Here is a 22,366-nt window from a genome sequence, read left to right as displayed (position 1 = left end):
TGTTCTGCCGATTGCGAAACGTAGCAACCTGATGCAATTAGCGCTCCGCATATCCAGCGTCTGCCATGTGGCGCGATGTTGTACTTTCCCGTTTTGGGAAAGAAAGTTTCACGGTAGTGTTGTTGTACGCGTGGACCCACCGATGGTGGTGTGCGGTAGCCTCGATTGTTTCTTCGTCGTCTAATGCCGATGGTTTTGTTTCCTGCAAGCTAATTTTAGCCAGTGGAAGTAGTTTTTTTCTCGGGTTAGGAAAACAGTTTGTTGCCGCACCGCTCGCACAATCGTAGCTGGACCGTACAAGTGAGATGGAGACAGAACGCACTTTCGGCGTTTTTATCTTCTTGCGAATGGGTGTGTATGGTGCCGCAGTTTACAGCGCGCGAGTTCAGTACTCGGATTGGCGCTAGCATTCCCAATCTCCGTGTGCCGTGGCCAAATTGCCTTCATCGCATTCGGAAAATTGTTCTGTTTTTGTATTCCACCACCAGCAAACCGGTGCATGATGTTGGGAACAACAAGTAAGTTTTGTTGTACAGTGTATTGTGCGAATAGTACGCGGAGTTGGCGGGACGTTGAATGTAAACCGTTCGTTCGTTGTGCCGGTTGTTTGCCGATTGTTCCCAACAAGGGATAACCCGGAGTTCGCCACGGAACTTTTGACTTCTGATGGTGAATCGTGAGGAATCGAATATCTAGCGCAAGACAACAGCCAAGACAAATCGGACAAATATCATCCGGAGTTGTGACATCATCTATTTTGACACAGCAGCAAAAGTAGCATGCCAAGCGCGTCAAATTCAGCTGTTATGACGACGCGCCACTTGCCACTGGTTAGAGTAAGAAGGGCGATCCAATCTAGATAGCATTGCCCATCGTCATATGGCCTACTGTCACAGTTTTAGCGGTACGGGGTGCATACTTTCTTCACTTGTTCTGTTTGTAGTGCTTCAAATGGCAACTGCAAGCTTGGGGCTCGAGCTCAGGACACCAGGAAAAGAACGAAACAGCGCTCCGTCGCCTGGCCTGGGTTGCTCTTGCTTGGATGTCACAGGATGCAGTTGACGAGCCGTGGAAAACAATCGAACAAACAATCTACTGGCCCACTCCGGTGCTCCTCCATCATCACTCACCTTCCGAGCAAAAGCAAGGACATTTTCGTCCTGCACTCGACCGGTCTAGCGAAGTGTGAAGACGGGAAGACGCCGTTCTTCGCTTCACGTACCGCCTAATGGAAAGCAACGTAACCGAACGCCAAGTACAGTTTCAGCAGGTCATGCATTTATTCCATGCTTCCTACGGACCAGGCCTTCACGGCCGTCATACGCGATGCGGAACGCATATTATAGGTGTATCAGCTTCATATATATATTTTTTTATTGCTCACGATTGATGGCAGAAAGATAGTACAGAGGCTTATCGATAGGAGCCCCCAAAAACACATCGCATGCCCATCCCCGACCGAAAGTAAATCCCAATCCCGTGGGTGCGTGTGCAACACGGAGAGACGGAAGTGAAGGTAAACTTACTGTTTCACACACTAATGATGATATGGAGGGGCCATGGTCGGTACTGCAGTGCCGAATGCCTGGTCACGAGAGAACTGCGGCTGGAAGAGCCCGGTGAAACAGGTGAACATTATCACCGTTTGCTGGCAGTGTATTTGTGTGCGTACACGTACTTTGTCCCACAAACGCAGTGGGAAATCGACTTGTATCGATTTCCAAAACTGTCTACTCCATAAAACACTTCGTGCAGCGCGTTTTGTGATTGGCCACTGTTACAGCAGGAAAAAAAGCGAGGGAATACCACCCAAAGCTGGGCGACAACCGTAAGAAACACGGTGCACCAGTATGTGTGCGTGTGGTCATTTAACTCCCGCCCTTCCCCTTTACTTTTCATTTTCTGTTGATATACCGTAGTGAGTAATCGAATTATGAATAACCCCTTTCAGCATACTGATAAGATGAGTACGTAAACGCTACAATTGTGTGTTGGATTGGGCAGACGAGTGCTTAAGCAATACAAACGAAAAAAAAAAATAGCCATATGATTCACTGCTCGTGTGACTGATTTTTCCCGCGGAAAACGCATTGTCAGCTGGTACCACTACCACACTACCAGGCGCATCAGATGGCGATAAGAAACTTGTTGCACAATTATTTGGCTCCATCCACCCGGTGTGGGTGCAAGTAGACAGCCGAACTGTACACGGGAACTGCAAAGATTCCAATCGTTGCTTCTTCATGCACCCGCCCGCGAAATGTCTGGTCAAGGCTGTTTGGGTCTTCCAAAGACGCAGCTACGATGAATCAACGTCTACGCGCATGGAATAGTCGTACACGGGGTAGACTTTGCTCCCAGGCGCACGTCACTGTTATCGCGTATCAAAACATGCGCTTCATACACATATGGGGATGGAGGCTAAACGTAAGAAACGTTACTCACATTATCTGGCTGGCTGGATATTAAATAAATCCGGTAGCAGCTGTGTACGAATGATCGATCTATCAAGGGGTTTATCGATGGACGGGTTGCGTTACGGTAAACTCCAGTACAATGACTTTAAACGCCTCTGATATGTCTAATTTATCTAGCTGGTCATATTGTGATAACGATCGTTTGCAATCTTGAACCTTATTTGAGCTCCTGTCATAATGTAAGATTAACGCTCTACAATATCTGTGAATCTTACCACCAATATTGATATACACGCTTACGCGGCTGCGGAAACATCTGATAGTATAATTTTATAGCCAAGAAACAAACCCCACATGCATTAATTCGATCACTAAACAACCCTACTAGCCTTCAGCCCATCCTCCGCAGTAAAGGCACATTCCACAAGAAGGCAACCTCTCATCAAGGGCCATCCAAGAACCCCGAAAGGTCAAATCGGAAATATCCACCGGGCACATATTCGACACAGTGACCAGTCAGCGCTACGTGCCGCAGAAAAGGAATCTTCACTGCCGAGCGAAAGATTTGTCAATCGACGCTTGATAGAGCAATGATGACCCCGATTAGTTTGGTCGACTGGTCGGCCGCCGCGCATAAGCAGACCTTACGTGAAGAAGTGTTTTTTTTTCTGTATGGCAGCACTACCCAGCACCCGTATGAATGGAGACCATTTCCGAAACACCACCGGCATAGACACCACCGGTGCGTGGATCGAGAGGGAAGCTATGTTGCTATTGCGGCCCGGTTCGGAATCCTCCACTTGGTCTCGCGCACAAGGTTGCACCGTGCGAACGAACGTTCGAGAAATCATTTCTCAATGAGGAAATATCAACAACGCGCACTTCCACTTCAAGCCCCCCAAAGAGGAGAAGGTCCACTCCTATTGCGCCGTCCGTGCACAGTGCGGTTGAAGAAGCGCGAGGAACTGACGTCATTTTACGTGTCCACGGCGAGCCTCTCTTATGATGGCAGAAAGAGAAAATACGTGCAAAAATAATATCCCCCTGTATGGCCGGTCGGGACGGGGCGACGACAAATTATCGGGCAAGCATGGAATTGCGTGCAGTGGCACGATGGCAGATTTGGAACCACCATATAGGGGTGGGAAGGGCAGGAAAGACATGCGAGCAGTGTCCAACACCATCACCCTGCCGGTAAGGGGTGCCGACAGTTTCCCTGTGTCATTTAAACAGGCGACGGTGGCGGGCGTTTTCGTGTGCGGTCTGTGGACAAAATCACACGCAGGCAAGTCTCGGTTAGCCTCCTCTCCTTCGCAGAAACGTATGCACACGAAACGGAGCGACTCACACACGGCAAACAAAGTCAAACCAAACCAGGAAGTGTGTGAGTGTGTTTTGCAAGGTTCCTACCGTTTCCGCGCCTTTCGAGCATCCGCACGGACTTGCCGTAAGCATTGCCCGAACGAAAACCCCGCGAAAGAACGCGATGAACTCTTTTAAATGTCCACGAAGTGTGGAAAACGGGAAAACCCGTACCGTCCAAACCTGCTGCGCCGAGGGTGCTGCGCTAATTTTGTCAGTACGGCCAGCAGTGGTGCGCAGGGGATGGGCCGGGGTTTGTTTGGAAACCGTGCCAGGTTAAAGCTATGCCTGACGAGGCAGCGTATGGGTACGCCAATGGGTTCGAAAATTGCTAGCCTGATGTGTGAGTGAGGGCTCTTGTTGCTGTCGTGGCCTTTTTCCACCCCAACACACCAGGGCAGTACGACACAAAGAACAGCGAATTTAGCAGAAAGTAGTAACCACCGACCAATGTAGATTTAATGTATGGCTTAACCAGCAGGTAGCTTTCAACCGTTTTAACGATTTACTTCAAGCGTCATTACTGCATAATATTTGTGCAAAAGCAATGTGGCTAGAATAGTAGAACCCGGTTAATGTTATTCTACATTTTTTCCAGTTTGAAAATCTCGTTATTAGCTCCAACGAGTCGAGTCTGGTTGCGTCGAATAAATCGCACTCAGAATCTATCTCATAAACCTTTGGACCTACCAGTCGGCCGTGCGGGTGATTCCACAATCCAGATATCGCCAAAGAATTGTGTCGGCTCCCAGCGACCTGATTGTTACTGTCCGTCGCGCGGCCAGTCGCCCTCGAGTCGATACAACCATCTAATTAGCGTCTACTCCGTCTAAAGTCTCGAGCGACGTCGCTCGGTGTGTGTCGGTGCTTCCACACAAGCACGTGTATGTGGTGGAGAATTTTTCGATGCTTTCGATGGCCGTTTCCATTTCGAACTGTCTGACCTGAGCGTCATCATCACCCTGCTTCTTCGTGCACTGGTTTTGAGGCAATTAATAATGGATGAATGTTTAATATCGCTGGTGCAGTTTGAGTGCACACGGGCGAGAAAGAGATGCATACGCGTAATTTTCATGAATAACATTGCACCTTCAGCTGGTGGGCGCCGCGTAATGGATTATCTTGGTCCGGGTAGATCGGCGCGCGCGCACGCCCATGAGCACCTAATCGGATCTCGAACATTATCTTACATCATACATGCATTGCATGCAGCAGTACACCGCTGTAAACGTTTCTCGAAACTACTCCAATACTTTTTCGCCAAACTCTCTAGAAGGCTCTCGAGAAGGTTGGCTCAGATTGCAGGTTCTTACCGTGCCACCTTGCAATGTGAGACTGTTCGAGAGATCGAGACAAGAGGCTCGCGCGTTAGCTGCAATCACTTTCCGCATTTACGGATGCTGGCACGTTTCATGCGCAACCGATGAAGCAATTCCCCTGGCGCTGATCAAAGGTGAGCATGGTGGAAAATGCTGAGTGAAACGCAAAATGTAGCGGCTTGACGGTGAATTCACTCGTGAAATGATGCGCTTTCTTCCCGATTTTTGGTGTTTTTTTTTTCGTCTGTAAGCAAACGGTTCCCACCATTTTCTACCGGGGCTCTCCATTAGCATTTTTGCCATTCACGCGTGTACGCGTGTCGTCACTTAAATCCTCGTTAGTCACGCTTCATTCCAATTTCACTGTGGACGATAGAGGGTATCCGCTTTTCGTCGTCTCCACCGTGTTACATTGACGTTTGCCAAAGTGACATCACGATCATCATGCGTACCGTTTTTCAACACTCCAGAGTTCGTCTGTGGTGGACTTACGATTCCAATCAACCATTTTGGCAGCGTTTATTTGCGCTTTGTTCATTGTTTTTTTTTGTTTTATTGCTGGCCAAGCCATGTACTTTCTAGATGATAGTTGCAAACCCATGATCGTTGCTGTTTGAAGGTTAGCAATGGTTCGCGTTACACGATGAAACAATAGTTTCATCCTGTGGTAATATAGACATTACTAGACGAGCGTTATTGTTTGGCACACACACCATTTTGTTCCGTGTTCGGTGTCTCGGAATGATTCTCTGTACTGAATGAATGACTCGGTTGCTCTATTCTGAAGATTAATGACTCCTCAAGCGTTCCAACTCTCCTCTACAATTCTTCAAAAATGCATACATCCTCAAGGATTTGTAGCGTCCCCGCTATTTGCGTAAGAACAAAAGAAATGTAGACGGATCACTCGCGGGCAGTCGATTTGAGCTCGCTCGAGTAGGAAAAAATATTAGATAAGTAAGGCAAATTTTTGTAATCAAGACAGAAGATGTTGACAAGTCAAGCGGCAAGGATCTGCGATCCGAACACGCTATTAAAAGAAGTGATCTCCACTTCAGATTCATAAATCAATATCAATGTTAATGTTAAGTTAGAATTAGTGGGGCTGTGTGTATTGGTAGCGGCGTCGATCTTCACACGACAGGACCGCTCCAAAACCCCATCCGGACCAATCCTCGCACACCGAACTAACTATTCAGCTACGGGGTGTAACTAAAGTCAAAAAGAGCGCCAAAAAATTTAAACCTCGTGGTATTGAGGCTGTTGTGCCGGTAAAGAAGAAAATTAATTATTATAAATTATAAAATAGAATCCTTATAATTATAATTATAAAATAGAATTATTATAAATTATAAACTAGGATCCTTTCTAATCAAACAAATTATGTTCAGTTAACGTACACGTAATGGAATGCTTGCAGTATTGGGATTGTTTTATCATTACAGAAATTATCATACTAGAAGCTAAAAAGATAGTCGAAAAGAATTGAGAATTGATGAATCTTTATAGTCGTAAATTTGAGGTTCCATATTTTTTTCATAATTATTGACTATTTTGATATTCGACTCAGGATTTGAGTGACTCTTGACGGAACATGTGTCTTCTCACAAAGATATATTAGATTTGGTTAGATTCCATTCATCTATCAGTTCATTTTTTTCTTATCACTACTTGTTGCTTTATTATTAAACATTTTTAGCAATTGAATTAATTCATTCGACCCCTTCCCGGTTTGTCAAATGATTAGTCCACAACATTCGACACAGCGGTGAAACAATGCCCTTGAGTTTTTTTTATTTATTTTTTGTAAGGTTAAACACTAGGGCTTGTGTACCCGTTGACTTTGAAACCGGAAAATCAGAAATAGAGTAACACGTTTGAAAGTTTATTAAGAGACACAGAAAATTAAAAATAAAAAAAAAAAGATGTCACCCCTGCGTTCCCCCGTGCTGAATATTGATGAACCACAACACGATCGATCCGACGGGCATTGGCTGGCTATAACAGTTTTTTGTTACACCCTACGCCGGTTCTGTTCATTTGCATTTGCTACAAACCCTCTCGTGAGGCAAGATTCTTCCATAAGCCTACGGGGCTCGTGACTGCCAATTTTAGGTTGGTGGTACCCCCCAACACAGCCGGTGTGCTTCTTCATCTTTTTAAGAAAAATTCAATAAGGAACTGGTTTTTATTTTGCTCTTTTTTAGGTTAAACTTATCAGGTTTTGCGTACGGATCGTCGACCCAGAACATTTATTTTAATGGTCCTGGGATGTGAATAGTGCCGATAAACCCTGCTGATGATCACCATAAACTTCAGGTTCCGGGAATGTTCGATCATCTCTGCTGTAAAAGATGTAACACGATCGAGCTTTTGTGTTTGTGTGTGTGTTTGCAGTGAAATAACTTTCGTACCCCCAGCAGGTGTTCTTCACACTGCAGGGTTTAAACATTTTATTAGCAAAATCACAAACACGTGGCGTATGCGCACCACCAGTTGGACAAAAATTTCGCACAATTTGTTACACTCCGCGCATACTTAGCCGCGCGTGTTCGAAGTGATAACCAAACAAACCCCGGCGAGAATGAGGCAGTGATTATGCGCAAATAGGCAATACGCGACTCAAACCCGGCTCGGTTCCAGTGGAGATGTTTGATGCTTAGCTTGGCTTCATCTGCTTAGAGTGTGGGCACGTAAGCGCCAAGCCTTTTTTTTACAAATCCCTAACCTTGACGGTGCTCATCACCATCGTCTCGTAACTAAACATAATATTAGCCCGCGGTAGTAGTCGGCACCGCCGCGTCCCAACGTGCATTCTCTGCTCGGCGATCGAGAAGGAATAATATTATTTGCTGGACACGCCTTTAATTTCTTTCTATGCTGTCCAAATATTGCCTTGACGTATTTCCCAGCGCTTATATTTATCAATGATCCATTGTGCATCACATTAAAACTTAGAAACTTAACCTCCTGCCAGCAGGCTGGCTATCACAATAGAAAAAGTGAAAATTTCCAATGTGACTAAGCCTGCCCCCAGTGTTGGTCGTGTGTGAGGCAAACCAGAATAACACACACATTGTCCTTCCGGTTCAATGACAAACATACTCTGAGAGTTGAGTTTATGGGCCCGGTAAAAACACTATGGACCGTGAAATTAATTCAATTAGCTGTTCCGGTTTCGTGTTTCGTGTGCCATGATTTATCGAACGATCAAATATTAATCGTCGCTAACCGATTAATCTCACTAAATGCTGCGAGGCTGCTGCGCTTTTGTTACAGCAAATGTGCTGCTAATAAATGTTCATTTAAACATGATCGGCAATCATCAGCGCCACACGCGCCCATGGTACATCCGTTGATGATGGCAAAGACCGTAATTAAGTAGGTGTGAGTACGCGTTGTGATAACAGCGGTGCGTCTAGTTGCGCCATTAATCAAAGCGCCCGCGAACTGCATGATCATGATCATGCATGATCCCGTAAAACAATCGCACAAATAATGGTTATATGATGGGGGAAAATACGTTCTACATAGCGGAACGGTGTTAATTTTTGGCACCGACATTGAAAAAGCACAACACAAATACAGCCCAAGTCGTTAGCCAAACAACATAAATCGCCATTAAACGTGGCTTGCGGTGCCAAAATGGGCTGGTTTGCGCGGGTATTATATTTCCGAACATATGAATTTATGTGATAAAGCCGTGTCCCACCAAAGCGAAGCGAAGAAAACCATCAAGAACGGTATCGAAAAGGACCGGAACGAACACGAAAGATTTCAATGCCCGGTCGAGCGAGTTGAGCGATGAGAGATAGCCATCAGAAGTGAACCAACGTCCGTCGGCTACGGGTGTGCGGTCTGGCTCTGTGTGTGTTCCTGGCTACCATTCAAAACTTGGCAAACCCGAGGTGAGCAGAGTCGTTACTATAATACAACAAAAAGAGCCCTCGAGAAAAGTGATCGCTTGCAACAAGTCCCCCCAGTACAGTAACCTTCAAACGTTCGAAGTTTTGCTTTCGCTCTGCTCCGCGCCTGGGAAATTAATGCTACATCCGATGACCTTCATTTTCCTTGAAATAATCACTTGCCCAACCGCGTAGTGGACCCCCCCCCCCTCCCACCCCTCTCAAGCGCTTCGTATGTGTATGTGTGTTTGTTATGCTTATGAGAAGGAAGCAAACAAATGTTATCGCGTCGGTAAAAGTGAATGATCTTGCGAAAGACAAACACTCGATCGATCGCGCGATCGTGCAGAGCAGTGAATGAAGATCGGAAACATTCCGCTAAATGAAAGGGAAAATGTCCGGTTGAATGATAGGTCGTATAAATCTCGGGTCAAGCCACTGCACACACATCCACCGGGATCGTGGATTTCCTTTCGAATTGAGGACACAACACGCACCTGTTGGTGAATTTTACAACGCCGCCACCAAAACAAGCGTCGTGCGCGCGCCTGTATCGGTGGTCCCCACCTTTATGGACACTGGTCTCTAGTGCTGGTGTCTCTTCTCGCTTCGCTTTTTTTTGTGTCATTTCTTCGGTACCAGTCTCGATGACGCCTGCCTATCGCCGGCCAGAGCCACGGTACATGACGATGATGATGATGATGACATAACTGGCGGCCTCCTGGCAGCCACGGCGGCTGCTTTTGCTGATGTTGATCGAACGCGCTTTCGCGTGCGGTGTTGTTCGTTTTCCTTTCAGCAGGTTCGCTTGCTTAAGCAACTCGAAAGGGGGGTGAATGGGTGGTTGTGTGTGTGTGTGTGTGTGCGTAGCGGTTTTCTTTGCGTGGAAACTCGCTGCGGTGCGATCTGAGTGGTGATCTGCCGCAGCCGCCCGCAATGGAAAGTGAAAGAATTCCCACACACCGCAGCCAGCTACAGCTCTACCATCTCGCACACACCTTTGGGATAACGTTTTGTGTTGCTCTGTGGTCTGTGTGTGTGTGTGGTATGGCGTGTGTCTTCGCAGACGCCTTTGGTCAGTGATTATTAGGTTGCCCGCGTCTCGTGACTGGGTCGTGTGCAAGATCTCACCACCACCACCCGGGCACCCGGTTACACCCCCGGGCGGCAACACCGAGCCGTGGCTTTTCACGTGTGTGTTTTTGACCCACCAGCCATCCCGAGAAGCTGCAAAAGTTGAAGTAAACAACACGGATAATGAAAAGGAGGCAAAAACGAGCAAGTAAAGCATAATCACGAGCACACTTGCGCCTCCCAAATTGTACCGACCGGGCGACGGCAGCAGCGGTGGAAGGTGTGCAATGGTGCCGGTTACGGTGCAAAATCGAACCGTCTCGAAGGAATCTGTGTGCAACGTCGAGAAAAGGCAGTACACTGCACTTTACACGTTGGACGAGCTTACCGTTTTGTTTATTGCAGACACATTTCGCCATTCACCATTTCTCGTGCCACACTTCTTATTTGGTGACTACCGATACTGCAGGCGAAACGATCCGCTACTCCGCGGGAGCGCAAAAAAAAGGGAACTTGGCCAGTACCAGTTGCCTCTGTTTGGGTCTAGCGCGTATTACATGCGAAACAAGTACGCAGACGACTGTGTGATGCACGCATACCACAGCAATGGACGCCTGGGACACCGATTATTACGGTGTCCAGCGATGGGACAACCGCTTCTTCAAGGTTACCCGGTGCGACCGCACGAAGCCAGTTCGACCGAAAAAAAAAATCCTTGTTTTCTCCCCGATACGGGTTCGAACAATCGTGGCTCGAGCGGACGGGTATTCCTGTTTACTTCACACATTGCCTGCAGGGCCCTACCGGAGCCATATAGAGAGTGCGAGTGGAATTCCAAACGACTACCAGCTCCCTTGTCCCGTTGACTGGCCGGTTGACGTCTGGGTAACGGGCGGTGCGTTTTCGGTTTTCACTATCGTTTGCATTACATAATTGCGACAAGTTGCGCATGTCGTTATTTTGCGTGGCAGACGACAAAAGCGACCCCATCTTCGGCGCTCAGAGGAAAGGGAAAACAATGCGTTCGATCGCATCGCCCGCGCAAGATGGGAATAGCCGACAGGATAGACCACTTTCGTTGGGTGCTGCTGTACGTGACATGCAGTACATCATGATGCTGTCTTTGCCCACGGACGGAACCAAAACGCGAGCATGCTTCCCAGTGATCAGCAAAATTGCGAGCAAAACCTGCGAGAATCTTACATTCCGGCAATTGGCAATATTCGCGATGGCGTTTCCTACCCAAAATCAAGATGGACGCGTGATCTACAAATAGATGAGTATCAATCCGCGATTAGGCAAACGAGCATGCATCGAAAACGACACCACACAAATAATTGAGTGTAAATAATCTTCCATTCTTTCGTGCGTGCCCCCGTCGGTGTGTTGCGTTTGTGTTTTGCATTCAGAGGCGCGCATTTCCTCATCAAACAACGTTTTATTCATGCTGTTTTCCACCGGCGCTGTGCGATGCCATGGTTTCGATTCGGCACCATCGCTGGCAGCAGCAACCAGCCAGCGATCTTGGCCTAATTTTCGCTTTCGTTAGCTTATCATTGGTGCTGCGTGTCTGTCGCATATCTTTTGCCGTGTGCTTTTGTATCCCTCTCTTTCGCATTGTTTTTTGAGCACACCAGCAGATCGCGAGCTGCGATCTTCATCGGTTCGTGGAGATTAATTTGCCTCTCCGCAGTGGCAGGAATGCAACGATTTCGGCTGTGTGCGTGTGCATATTTAATTGTCGTAGATTGTGGACGTGTGCTTCGTGCGGCTTGGCACCAAAAGATAACAACTCCACCTCTGCATGGCTACACACATCAAGCTAACCTTTTTTTTCTCCATCTCTTCCTACAGATTCACTCAAAATGGCACAGATTTTAACCAACATATATGACTGGTATAGAGACCTCATGGACAATCAGAGCGGTAAGTGAAGAATAGAATCGATCGAACCGTTTGCGCACCCTCGGCAAGGTGTAATGACTTGCACATGACACTTGGTCGGTGGCAAGTGCGTTGTTAACTAATTAGCGACACTAATATCACCACAGGCTGCAGTGCAATTGTAAATTTTCTGCCTCATGCTTAGTAATCCGCACCAATCGCGCGGTGTCACTGTCGGTCCATCTGTTTGACGCGTGACCCGCGTGTCACATCAATTGGCTTCGGGGCATACCGAATCAATTACCGATCGAAAGTAAGCCACCGTCCGACACCCGACTGATCGACACTGATCGGTAGGCTGTTGGCGTCGAAGTCTTTTGGTTTTAACATTCCATTCCGATCCATCCCGGAGGGACGGGGACGGGTGAGGGGTGCCGTGATTATGCATTCCGTTTGACGTTCCACAGCGGTAATGTGTTGTGCAGTTGCTTTAACCTAACCTCAGCTGTTGCCTGCCGCTGTACCACCGCAATTGTACGGTTGCGTTGTTCGGATGCATAATTTTCAAACGCCACCTACGGGTGCGACAACAATGACAACTATGGCAGTGAAATGCTGCCGATATATCGGTGTCAGCGGTTTAAGGGTATGCCTAAACATTTGGGTCGTCCGTCGTCGTCGCAACCTTAATGAGGTCGTTTGATGTATGTGACGACTTGCTGTGTGGGCCGAACAATTAGGCAGGGATTCGTGCAATGTTGTGCTAAATGGTTCACTTTCTCCTAATAGTAATCTCGTTCCTCTTTCTTCTCGTCATGCTTCCAGATCCTCGGGTCGCCGATTGGCCGATGATGTCGTCGCCCTTTCCCACTCTAGGCCTTTGCATATTTTATGCGTACTTTAGCAAATCGCTAGCACCAAAGCTGATGGAAAAGCGAAAACCAATGGATCTTAGGAATACTCTAGTAATTTATAATCTCTTCCAAACCATCTTCAGTACATGGATATTCTACGAGGTACGTAATTTGCATTACCATTTACGCGTGTGCTGTTCAGAAAACGCCGCAATTGTTATTGTTATCCAAGATCGTTAATTAAATGTGATCTTGTTTCTTGATTAATCGTAAGACCATTTGTTCGTAAGGGTGTATATCGCAATCACGCTTATGTAATTGATATACGCTGATGAGCAGCGCATGTATTATTAATTTAATTTAAAATTCACTCCCATATTTTTTTCCCCAACAAAATCGTTACGATCGCAACAGTACCTTCAAAGTGGATGGGGTGGACGCTACAGCTTTAGATGCCAGCCTGTCGACTATACGGATAACCCACTCGCTCTACGGGTAAGAATCGTAATGAACGCATATTTTGTCCTTTTTCTAAACCTAGCTGCTGACCTATGCACAGGCTATAATGTCCGATATCTTTTACACCAACCCATTATGTAGATGGCCCGAACGTGCTGGTGGTACTATGTCTCGAAATTCACCGAGTTCTTCGACACGCTGTTCTTCATCCTACGGAAAAAGACTCAGCACGTCTCGACACTGCACGTTATCCACCACGGCTGCATGCCGTTCTCGGTGTGGATGGGCATGAAATTCGCCCCCGGTAAGTATATTCGGGATTTGCACCGAAACAGCAACCTCTCACCACCGGCCAAAAATGGGTCAATATGGAAAGGGTTGCGCAATCCACTTAGTCGTTTCATTTCCCACATCCATGCCGCTCCGGGTGAGACATGGAGAGACAAAAAATCTTTTCTCAAAAAAGGAAGATCTTTTTATTCTTTTTTTGTGTTGGTTCAAGCCAACTTTCGCCAGCGTACGCGAAAAAAAATCCGGTAGATTTTTTGTGTATTCGACCGATTGTCCGTTTCACATTTATCAATCCCACGTTGTGCTATTATTTTTATGGCTTGTTATTATTATTTACACTCTGTCATTACGTATTACGGTGTACGGATCTGTGGCGATCATTCGGATCTTCAATTTCGCCAAACTAGTGTGGCGCTTGCCGTAGAAACAACGGGAAAGTTGTGTAGATACTATTTTTACGTCAAGCTCCCCCCATATGCCTTCCCGCTACCAACACCGTCCTCTTACTGCGGCCTTGCTCGGTGGCGCACCGGTTTTCCGCTGCGCCAAAAACCGGTTTGTCCGACCGATGAATGATCGACATTCCGGGATGATGTGTCGTTCCGACGGTGGATAGGATATTTTACAACTTGGTTGATTTGTGCACCTCGACACGTTTCGTTTACATTTGTCACACAAGAAACAGTGTCACAATGCTGCTTTCCCAGCACAGGAAGGTTGTGTGCGTGCGTGTAAGCTTGGGCATCACTTTCCTTGGCGGAAGTTGCTAAACTGACATCTAATCATGAGTGTTGCCAGCCAAACATCAGTTGCGAAAGTATAAGTGCGAAGTTGAATTCGTACACGCTAGACGTACAACAATTTGCACTGTTTGTCTCCGACGTCATAAAACGATTAGAATTCAGTGTCGGCGCAGTCCTACACTACTGTCGGTAGGCGGTGGAACGACAAGCCGGTTATATCGTTTTATAAACGCACAGACAAGAAAATGCGAGTAAAATCGGGATCGATCGAAAGTCGAACGACAGCAGTCGGCTGAAAGTAAATGGCACTCCTGTTGTAATTGATCATACGTTTCACACCCTCTCGCAGCTCCTCATGCTTTACTAGTCTGTCTGCGTGTGTGGATAATGAAAGATGTTGTAACTGACGCACTTGCTTCTGCTTCTGCAACATTGCCGAGGGAAACATCTAGACGGTACTAGATTCGTTCAATTCGATCAACGACTGTCTGGTGTTGGAAACAAAACCAGTAGCTACGCTGGTTTTATGCAAAATGATCTAGCGGAGAAGGATTAATTATTCCATCATCTCCCTTTAATTACAACCTTTCGAACGTGGTCATAGAGAATTAGGAATTTGATCATGGAATGGTGCTAACGACAATCACTTAAACTGTTACCGTAAGTGTGTAATGTCTTTATTATTTGAAAATGTCAATCTGATAATTCGTTTAAAATTAGCAATCAGCTACACGCGATCTGTGACATGATCGTGCCTAAAATGTTCCTACACACGCAACATTGAGACGTTGTCAGTAATGTGTTGTGCTTAAATAACTGCTATTTCTAGAGCAGAATCATTTCCAGTAATGGTTTGTTTATTTTGTAAATAATTTTCTTTCATTTTTGTATTTACTCAATTCCAAGTTATTGTTATATTATCGAATTTTCTATCAACTCAATTCGAACTTACATAAACAAATACACAATACATGCGGTAAATCAATCAATAATGCCAAGCTAGCTAAATAATAAATTATAGCCGAAACCAACGTTGCTGGGTAATAAAATACAATGCAACATAAATTGCTCGAGTTATCCGGACATTTTGAGACATTTTTGAAACAATTCAATGTATTGTTGCTTCAACTGTATGTATTGTTCATGTATTGCAACAGGGGTTTCCCTGATGATCGTGTTTTAGAAAGTTTTATTAGTAAAAATGAGATTTAAGCTTTTGCGTTATATAGACAAACACTATGTAGCCACAAATGCGCTTGCCGATTAAAAAGATTATTTCTGGTAGTGTATGTTCTGAACACCCAATTTGCATTTTCCTGGAATATGGAAATTTGGAATTGTAACTTAACTGCACTGACTCATATCACGCCAATTCTATTATTATGTTGTACGGTCCCATGATAAAGTTTTCCTGTTGTTTTATTCTTATTTTCTTAACAGGTGGCCACAGCACATTCTTCGCAATGCTGAATTCGTTTGTACACATTGTGATGTACTTCTACTACATGGTAGCTGCTCTCGGACCACAATACCAAAAGTACATCTGGTGGAAAAAGTATCTCACCGCATTCCAGATGGTAAGTGATAGCCATAGCGACCCACCCGTTGGGGTCGATGATTTCTTCTGTGTATGCGTGTACGGTCCGCACTGCATTAACGCTTTAGGCCGCCCTTAGTGAAGGGCGCGCAACGTATAAGGACGCTGGTGTGTGATGCGTGTATACCTTCAGTACTTCCGCAATTCACTTTTGGTATTGACCGGAACCGGCACCACGACACCCGGCCACCACAGGTCCAAGATGCTCGAAGGCTAACTGGATCTAGATTTCTTGCTGCGGCACGCAGCGATCTTCGAGTGGATCCCCATATCTATCAGTACGAAATCACCGATCATTTTCATCCGATTTTGTTTGTCTACCTTTCCACTTCGCAGGCCCAATTCGTCGCCATCTTCACGCACCAGTTCCAGCTGCTGTTCACGGAATGCGACTACCCGAAGGGTTTCATGGTGTGGATTGGACTGCACGGTATCATGTTCCTGTTCCTGTTCTCCGATTTCTACAAGCAGGCATATAACAAGCGGGTCGGACGGGCCAAAAGGGAAGCGGAAGCATTGTTGGCTAAGTCGCATGCCAACGGAAAGCTACACAACGGCGATGTCGTCAATAACAACCAGGGTGCTTGCATGGTATGTAGCGCGGCTCTCGTGCTCAAACGTCACGAACCCTTAACATTTTTAGAAAAAGTCATGCTTTCGTCACAGTTTTTGCTAAACAAGGAGTATCGCTTTTTTTCACCGCTCTACACCTGCCCTAAACCGGCAGACGCGCAAATGCGGAAACTTTTTTTTTCCATTCCGGCCATCTTTGTGGCGATCAACAATTGCTAAGAGTTTATCACAAATTGACGTCAAAATGATGATCAATTGTCGACAATGACTGGTGCTTATTTGTTATGTGCGATTATTTGTACTGGCTGTTGGTAATTCAATCAAGTTCAACGGGTTTTTTTTATTCACCCGTGTACGGCGCTTGGGGGCACTTGCGCAGCTTTTCTTGTGCATTTAGCGGACGGATCGATGTTCTTGTTTAACTTTGTCTCAGTTTCCCCCCGGAAAGGTGGTGCGCAATAATAAAAATCTCTTGAAGGTTATCTGAAGAAGAAACAGAACATTCACCATCGATCCGAATCGATGGGTGCCGATGGCAAGGGTATGGTGTAGAAGAAAAGCGCTTAACTAGCACTCCTGGTGGTTTCGTTGTTACCGCAGATAGAGACGGCACCTGACCGGAAGGTCATAAAAGTACACCGATCAAGGACAAGCGGTCGGGACGACAAGAACAAAAAATCACGTGCTCTTGACAAACTTCCATTGAGAAACGAATGGGCAAAACATTTTTGAACCCTCCCGCCCCGTTCCGGCCTAATGTGCCAACCAAGTGTGAATAGCGTTTGATTATTTATCTTTGCGGTTAAGTGCGCGCTCTGTTGTACTCACTTTTTGCATCCTCCAAATGATTCTCTTTTTTCCGCCAAGGATCTTATAGGAGAGCAGCGAGTATTGCGCGCGTTATAATCACACGTTAAAGTGGATGGTGAACAATTTACTTATTTGACCGTTGCAAACACGCATCTAATGATGCTCGAAATATGCCGGCGAGTTTTGTTTTCCCTTGACCTTCCGCGGTGGAGGATTTTTCCTGGGTCGTTGAAATTGACGTTTTGTTCGTTATTTGTTCACTTCCTTCAAGAAAAAGCACACTTGCGGTAATTGCGCGAACCCATCTCGTGTGTTAGCACTTCTCGAAAAGAACCACAATGGTGCCACGTTGGGAGGGATCGCAACTTTTCGCACCTGGTGGCGGGAAGATAAGCAAACTCTCGAACCCTAGAAACGACACGGCTCGAAGGCCAGATTTACGTAACATCCGTTCTCGTGACGCATCAAGCCTGCACACTCATTCGGGTGTTTGATTGTAAAAAGCACAATTTTATATGCTCCTGTAGTGATAAGTGGATAAGATTGGAGGATATTCTTGTGCTAAAACTGTTAAGCTAATAAATTGGCGATTGATTACAATCATTTGTACCGTGTTAAATGCCGGCGACAAATTTGTTTTTTGATACACTCAATTAAAAAACCAGAAAGGATTTATCAGCGATTGTCATTTTACACAATAGGCTCATAATCCATCAGAATATCTATATGAAATTAGTTAGATTTGTTCTGTATAAATTTCACAAAAAGACTGATCATTAGAAAAATATGTTTAATTATTTAATTCTTTGTTTTGAATCGATTCTTCATCGGATTCAATATTATCACCATTGTTTGGTGTGATGCGCAAATCGGATGAGATCTCACTTCTTCTTGATGCGCAAAAACGATGAAGCTGAGCACAATTGTTTACCAATCAATTTTATTTACCTGGGAAGTGGTTTTGATAAATCCCCGTCCTTTGCCACCTGATACCACAGACCTATTTTTATTTTTAATGCTGTATCGCAAAAATTGTACCGAAAGCACATCAGACACCTTTTGTACACAGCATAGAGAGGGAGCGCTAATACATTTACTGATTTATCATTTACTTATTTTCTCAATTTCTACTCAGCCCGTCCTGAACGATGATGATGAACTGCACCAGCGAAAGGTTACCGGGAATGGAATATATTTGAATGGTGGTGCCAAAACAGCGAATTCCTACAGCAATGGCAATTCGAACGGTTTTGTCGAATCAATCCAGCAGTCGAATGGTGGCATCGGCGAGAACGGGGGAGCACGGGTCCGGAAAATCCAATAACGCTAACAACAACTAGAAGTAATAATCATTGGTGGTTAGCATCATCGTCATCATCATCTTTCTAATTGTCACCATCATCACCACACACAACCGCCTCCCCCCTCCCATGTCAACCGTGTCCTCTTAGCTTTCTGCGCACGGCACTCGAAGCCCACGGAAGAAAGCAGGCAACCATCGGGTCGAGGAAGTTGTTTATTTTTAGTACGCTTTTGTCTAAAGATGAATGCAGTATTCAGCCTCCCTCGGTGACTCGGTCCCCAACGTCATTCTCCGTTCAGCCGTTCAGCTGCACAAATATCATCCTTGCTCCTGTTGATCGTTTGACGCATTTCATAGCACCAGCAAAAATAACAAATCGGCGTACATTAGGCATCGGTGACACAACGGTGCTTTGCATCAAATAGCAACCGGAACACAACTGAAGCTTGAACTTGAACGGTACTCAAACCCACATGACGGTATTGTGGATGCGGGGTGCTGGTTGATGGTGTAGCTAGCGAGCCTACATTAAATCTCGACGAGAGCGCTCCGCTTTCTAACGGGAACGGATTAAAAAAACACACATCAGACATACAAACACACACACAGACGCGTAGCACGATAGGATGCTGCATTAAGAATAATGTATTTTTTGGAATTTTTTACACTGTACGAAGTAAACTAGGGCAGATGTATAGAAAGGTACGCAATGAAGGTGTTGACTGGTGCGCATCACTCACGGTGCATCTTTCTTCTGAATAGTCCATGTTGATCGAACGACGATGCACTGGCAGAGGAAGCACACTTTGCGGTTGACCCTTCGAGGAAACGATAAACGATCAAGTTGTTAGTTAGATGGGGTGGTGTTATATTTTTTTGTTCATTATCGTTTTTTGTTTATTTGTTTTAAAAGTCATGTTGTACAGAATGAAAAAAAAAAAAGATTAGCACTGGAGACATGTTAAAGAAGGCAAAGGAATTGCGAATACCTGTAGTAAAACAATCGTTGCGTTATTGTAAATCAAAACAAAATGATATAAAACAATGCAACGCAGAGAGGGAACACAAGAACAAATGGCTAGTAGCGAAAGGACGAGATTAAAGAAACCGATTCTATATACATTTTGAGCGAAAACAAGCAAACCATAGAAACATTTAATCAAAGCGGTAACGAAAACCGGGCGAGAAGAATGCCAAGAAACAAAAGAAAACTATCGATGTATGTGATTGTATGTGGACTGTTTCCAACCATACGCGGTCTGTGTACAGCAACAATTCGGTTTTAGTGAATAAGGGAAATCGAAAGCATATGGTGGTGGTAGTACAGGAGAGGTCACACACAAGAACTACAACATTCTGCCGATGTTCTGTTATCGGGGACGTCGGTTTAGAATATTAAAGTAAGAAGCTGTAAGTGTAAAAACAAATGAAGAAATATCTTAAAACAATACAAAGGATTCAACTGTTTGTTTTCATGCAATATGTGTTTGGCAACGATCCATCTGAAGCGCGACATTTTGCTTGTTTCGTTGTTGGTAGTGGAAAACGTTGATAACGGATGTGTTAAAGGATTCATCCTCGTTTGTTTCTGGTTTATTTGCATATGCATTAAGCTCGAGTTAGTTTACGCCACAGAACCGTGACGTGTTTCGAATTGTGTTGCTCAAACGTAGGAAATAATTTCCATTTCCGCTCTTCATCTTTAGCACGTGTATTGTCCCATGGCATAAAAGTTATCTCCCTGCGTATGAATTATAGTAGCTGCCTCTTTTTGATTGTTATTCCAGCTGAATCATCTTTGAGTGTTTGAGAAATGAACGAAGTATGTAGTAAATGTTCAACGTATCGTTGTTAGTTACGATTCCATTTGGGTCACGTGCCGCGAACTGCAGAAGGTGTTTGCGTTGCCTTCCTAACAGAAACAAGTTTTTGGATCCTTCCTAGTCTACCCGGCATTGTGTGTTGTTTAGTTACCTGGCATATCGACAGAATTGTGTAGCTTGGAAGTAGTTACTGATAGTAAAACAATAGTAACTCACACAAAATTATTTACACGACGCCATACGCTTCATGCGATCGCAAACGAGCTGTAAAGTAATAATTGGCAAGCGGGTACTTGAATACTGTCTGTGAAATCTGTGTTTTTTTTATTATTCACTGGGTATGGCCAGAAAAGTGAGAGCGATAAACTGATACCAAGACGAGTTTGTTGTTAGTTTTAAAAACTTTCTACGTGATAGCTGTTCATGCGGACTAGGGCTCTAAGTGCGGTTGATCGTTAGCTTTTGACGAACGTAGCAGAACATAGCTTAAGGTACTTTGCGTGCGTGCTCGTGAAAAGTCAACAGCGGCCATGCGTTTCGGGTCGCAGCTACAATACCAAGAGGCAGAAAGAGGAAATGTTCACCATCTTTTAAAACATGCGTTTATTATCCTTCTTCATCGTCGTTGTCCATTGTTAGTGCGTAAGGGATAATGTACTCGTAGTCATAGTTCTATATTGTTTTCATACATTGTTCATCTTTATTCTTTCTTTTGTTTTCTTGCTCGGTTTTGTATCCACTCGGACATTTGACTTTCGCATTAAACAAAATAACAGACAGAACATGTTTTAGGAACCATTTTCAACCTGTTACGTTTTTCGTATAGTTTTAACAACAGCACAACAAGCGAGCAGGAATGACAATCGTCGCTTCATTGTTAGCATTTGACAGGGTTAGTAGCTCGGATTCGAAACCATTTCAGCGTGGTGGTGCGGCGCTGAAACGATCCCCCAGCACCACCAATCGATGCATTATGGCAAAACAAAAATAAAAAAAAACATAAACTGTACTGATGTTGAAAGCAAATGTTAAAAACTGTTATATTCAAACAGGAAAAGAAACCAACAAGAGAACAAAACTAAAGCAAAGAAATCATGTATAGAAGTAAGGCAGAACAAAACGCGTATAGCAAAGGAAAGCAAACAAAAAAAAACTATTGGGATGGAGAATAAAAAAAACTATTAATTTAATTACAACCAACTGCGTTTTATTACTGTGGGTGATCAATTTTAATTTATACTTTTTATTGAAATCTTCGCAGTGTAATTCTTTGAAAGGTTGTTCGTGAGTTCGAAGGAAAATCTTGTCCATTATACAATGCTTGAAGTGTTCAAAGCCTCCTTATCCTAATGAGAAATCATTTCCGAAATGTTATCACACAAACTACACGATGAATTTACATTCTAACATTCCATTGCATTGTTTTATATGCTGACTAAAGTTATTTATGATAATAAACCATTCCTCTCTACTCCTTTTTATACCTGAGAGTTTAAAATTTCATGAAAATAGCGAGAGTTTTTGTAATCGAACCTCACCTCATACCCCAACACTGGTATGGGAGAGACGATGTATTTCGTAAGATAACATGTTTGACAATATCTTCGGGTCCAAGCACTCATTTGTTCCGGGTATTGACATCACCTTCTATCCTAGATCTATATGCCTCTATTTATAGACCATGCTTGCAGTCATAGAATGCCTCTTTCATAGGTTCCATAGGAGATATGTTCAGTATTTTCTCACAAGGACGTTAATTTCACGCCCCTTTCGCCTTTTCGGTTGATTGTGAGGTTCGTTGTCTTTCGAGTTGATGTCTCCAGCACGGAATCAATCCAAACAGCTTCCGGCATGTTTGTTCTTAACCGTTTGAGTTACTCTTTTTGCAACACATTTCAATCTTTAACCAACAAACAAATCACTGAGAGTGACATGAGCATTGTAGTGGAGGT

General features: G+C 44.7%; 1 protein-coding gene across 1 annotated transcript; it reads left to right on the top strand.

Annotated features, from left to right (window-relative positions):
• Positions 1 to 451: 451 nt before the first annotated feature.
• LOC128299606 (elongation of very long chain fatty acids protein 7) lies at positions 452 to 21,475 on the top strand. Its single transcript, XM_053035612.1, has 8 exons — positions 452 to 518; positions 11,932 to 12,003; positions 12,787 to 12,977; positions 13,230 to 13,310; positions 13,416 to 13,578; positions 15,749 to 15,885; positions 16,242 to 16,496; positions 18,424 to 21,475. The coding sequence occupies exons 1-8, from the start codon at positions 500 to 502 to the stop codon at positions 18,610 to 18,612; spliced, it is 1,107 nt and encodes a 368-aa protein (XP_052891572.1). The 5' UTR covers positions 452 to 499; the 3' UTR covers positions 18,613 to 21,475.
• The last annotated feature ends 891 nt before the right edge of the window (positions 21,476 to 22,366 follow it).

The sequence above is a fragment of the Anopheles moucheti genome, chromosome 2 (genome assembly GCF_943734755.1).
Source record: "Anopheles moucheti chromosome 2, idAnoMoucSN_F20_07, whole genome shotgun sequence".
In the NCBI taxonomy this organism is placed as follows: Eukaryota; Metazoa; Arthropoda; class Insecta; order Diptera; family Culicidae; genus Anopheles; species Anopheles moucheti.
The sequence above is the reverse complement of the archived record's forward strand: the minus strand, read 5'-3'. Positions and strand labels throughout refer to the sequence as shown.

Excerpts from the sequence above, each read along its gene's own strand:
- LOC128299606 (XM_053035612.1), top strand. Across the intron at positions 12,978-13,229 it reads GTACATGGATATTCTACGAG|TACCTTCAAAGTGGATGGGG; the intron begins GTACGTAATTTG and ends CGATCGCAACAG. Across the intron at positions 13,579-15,748 it reads GGGCATGAAATTCGCCCCCG|GTGGCCACAGCACATTCTTC; the intron begins GTAAGTATATTC and ends TTTTCTTAACAG.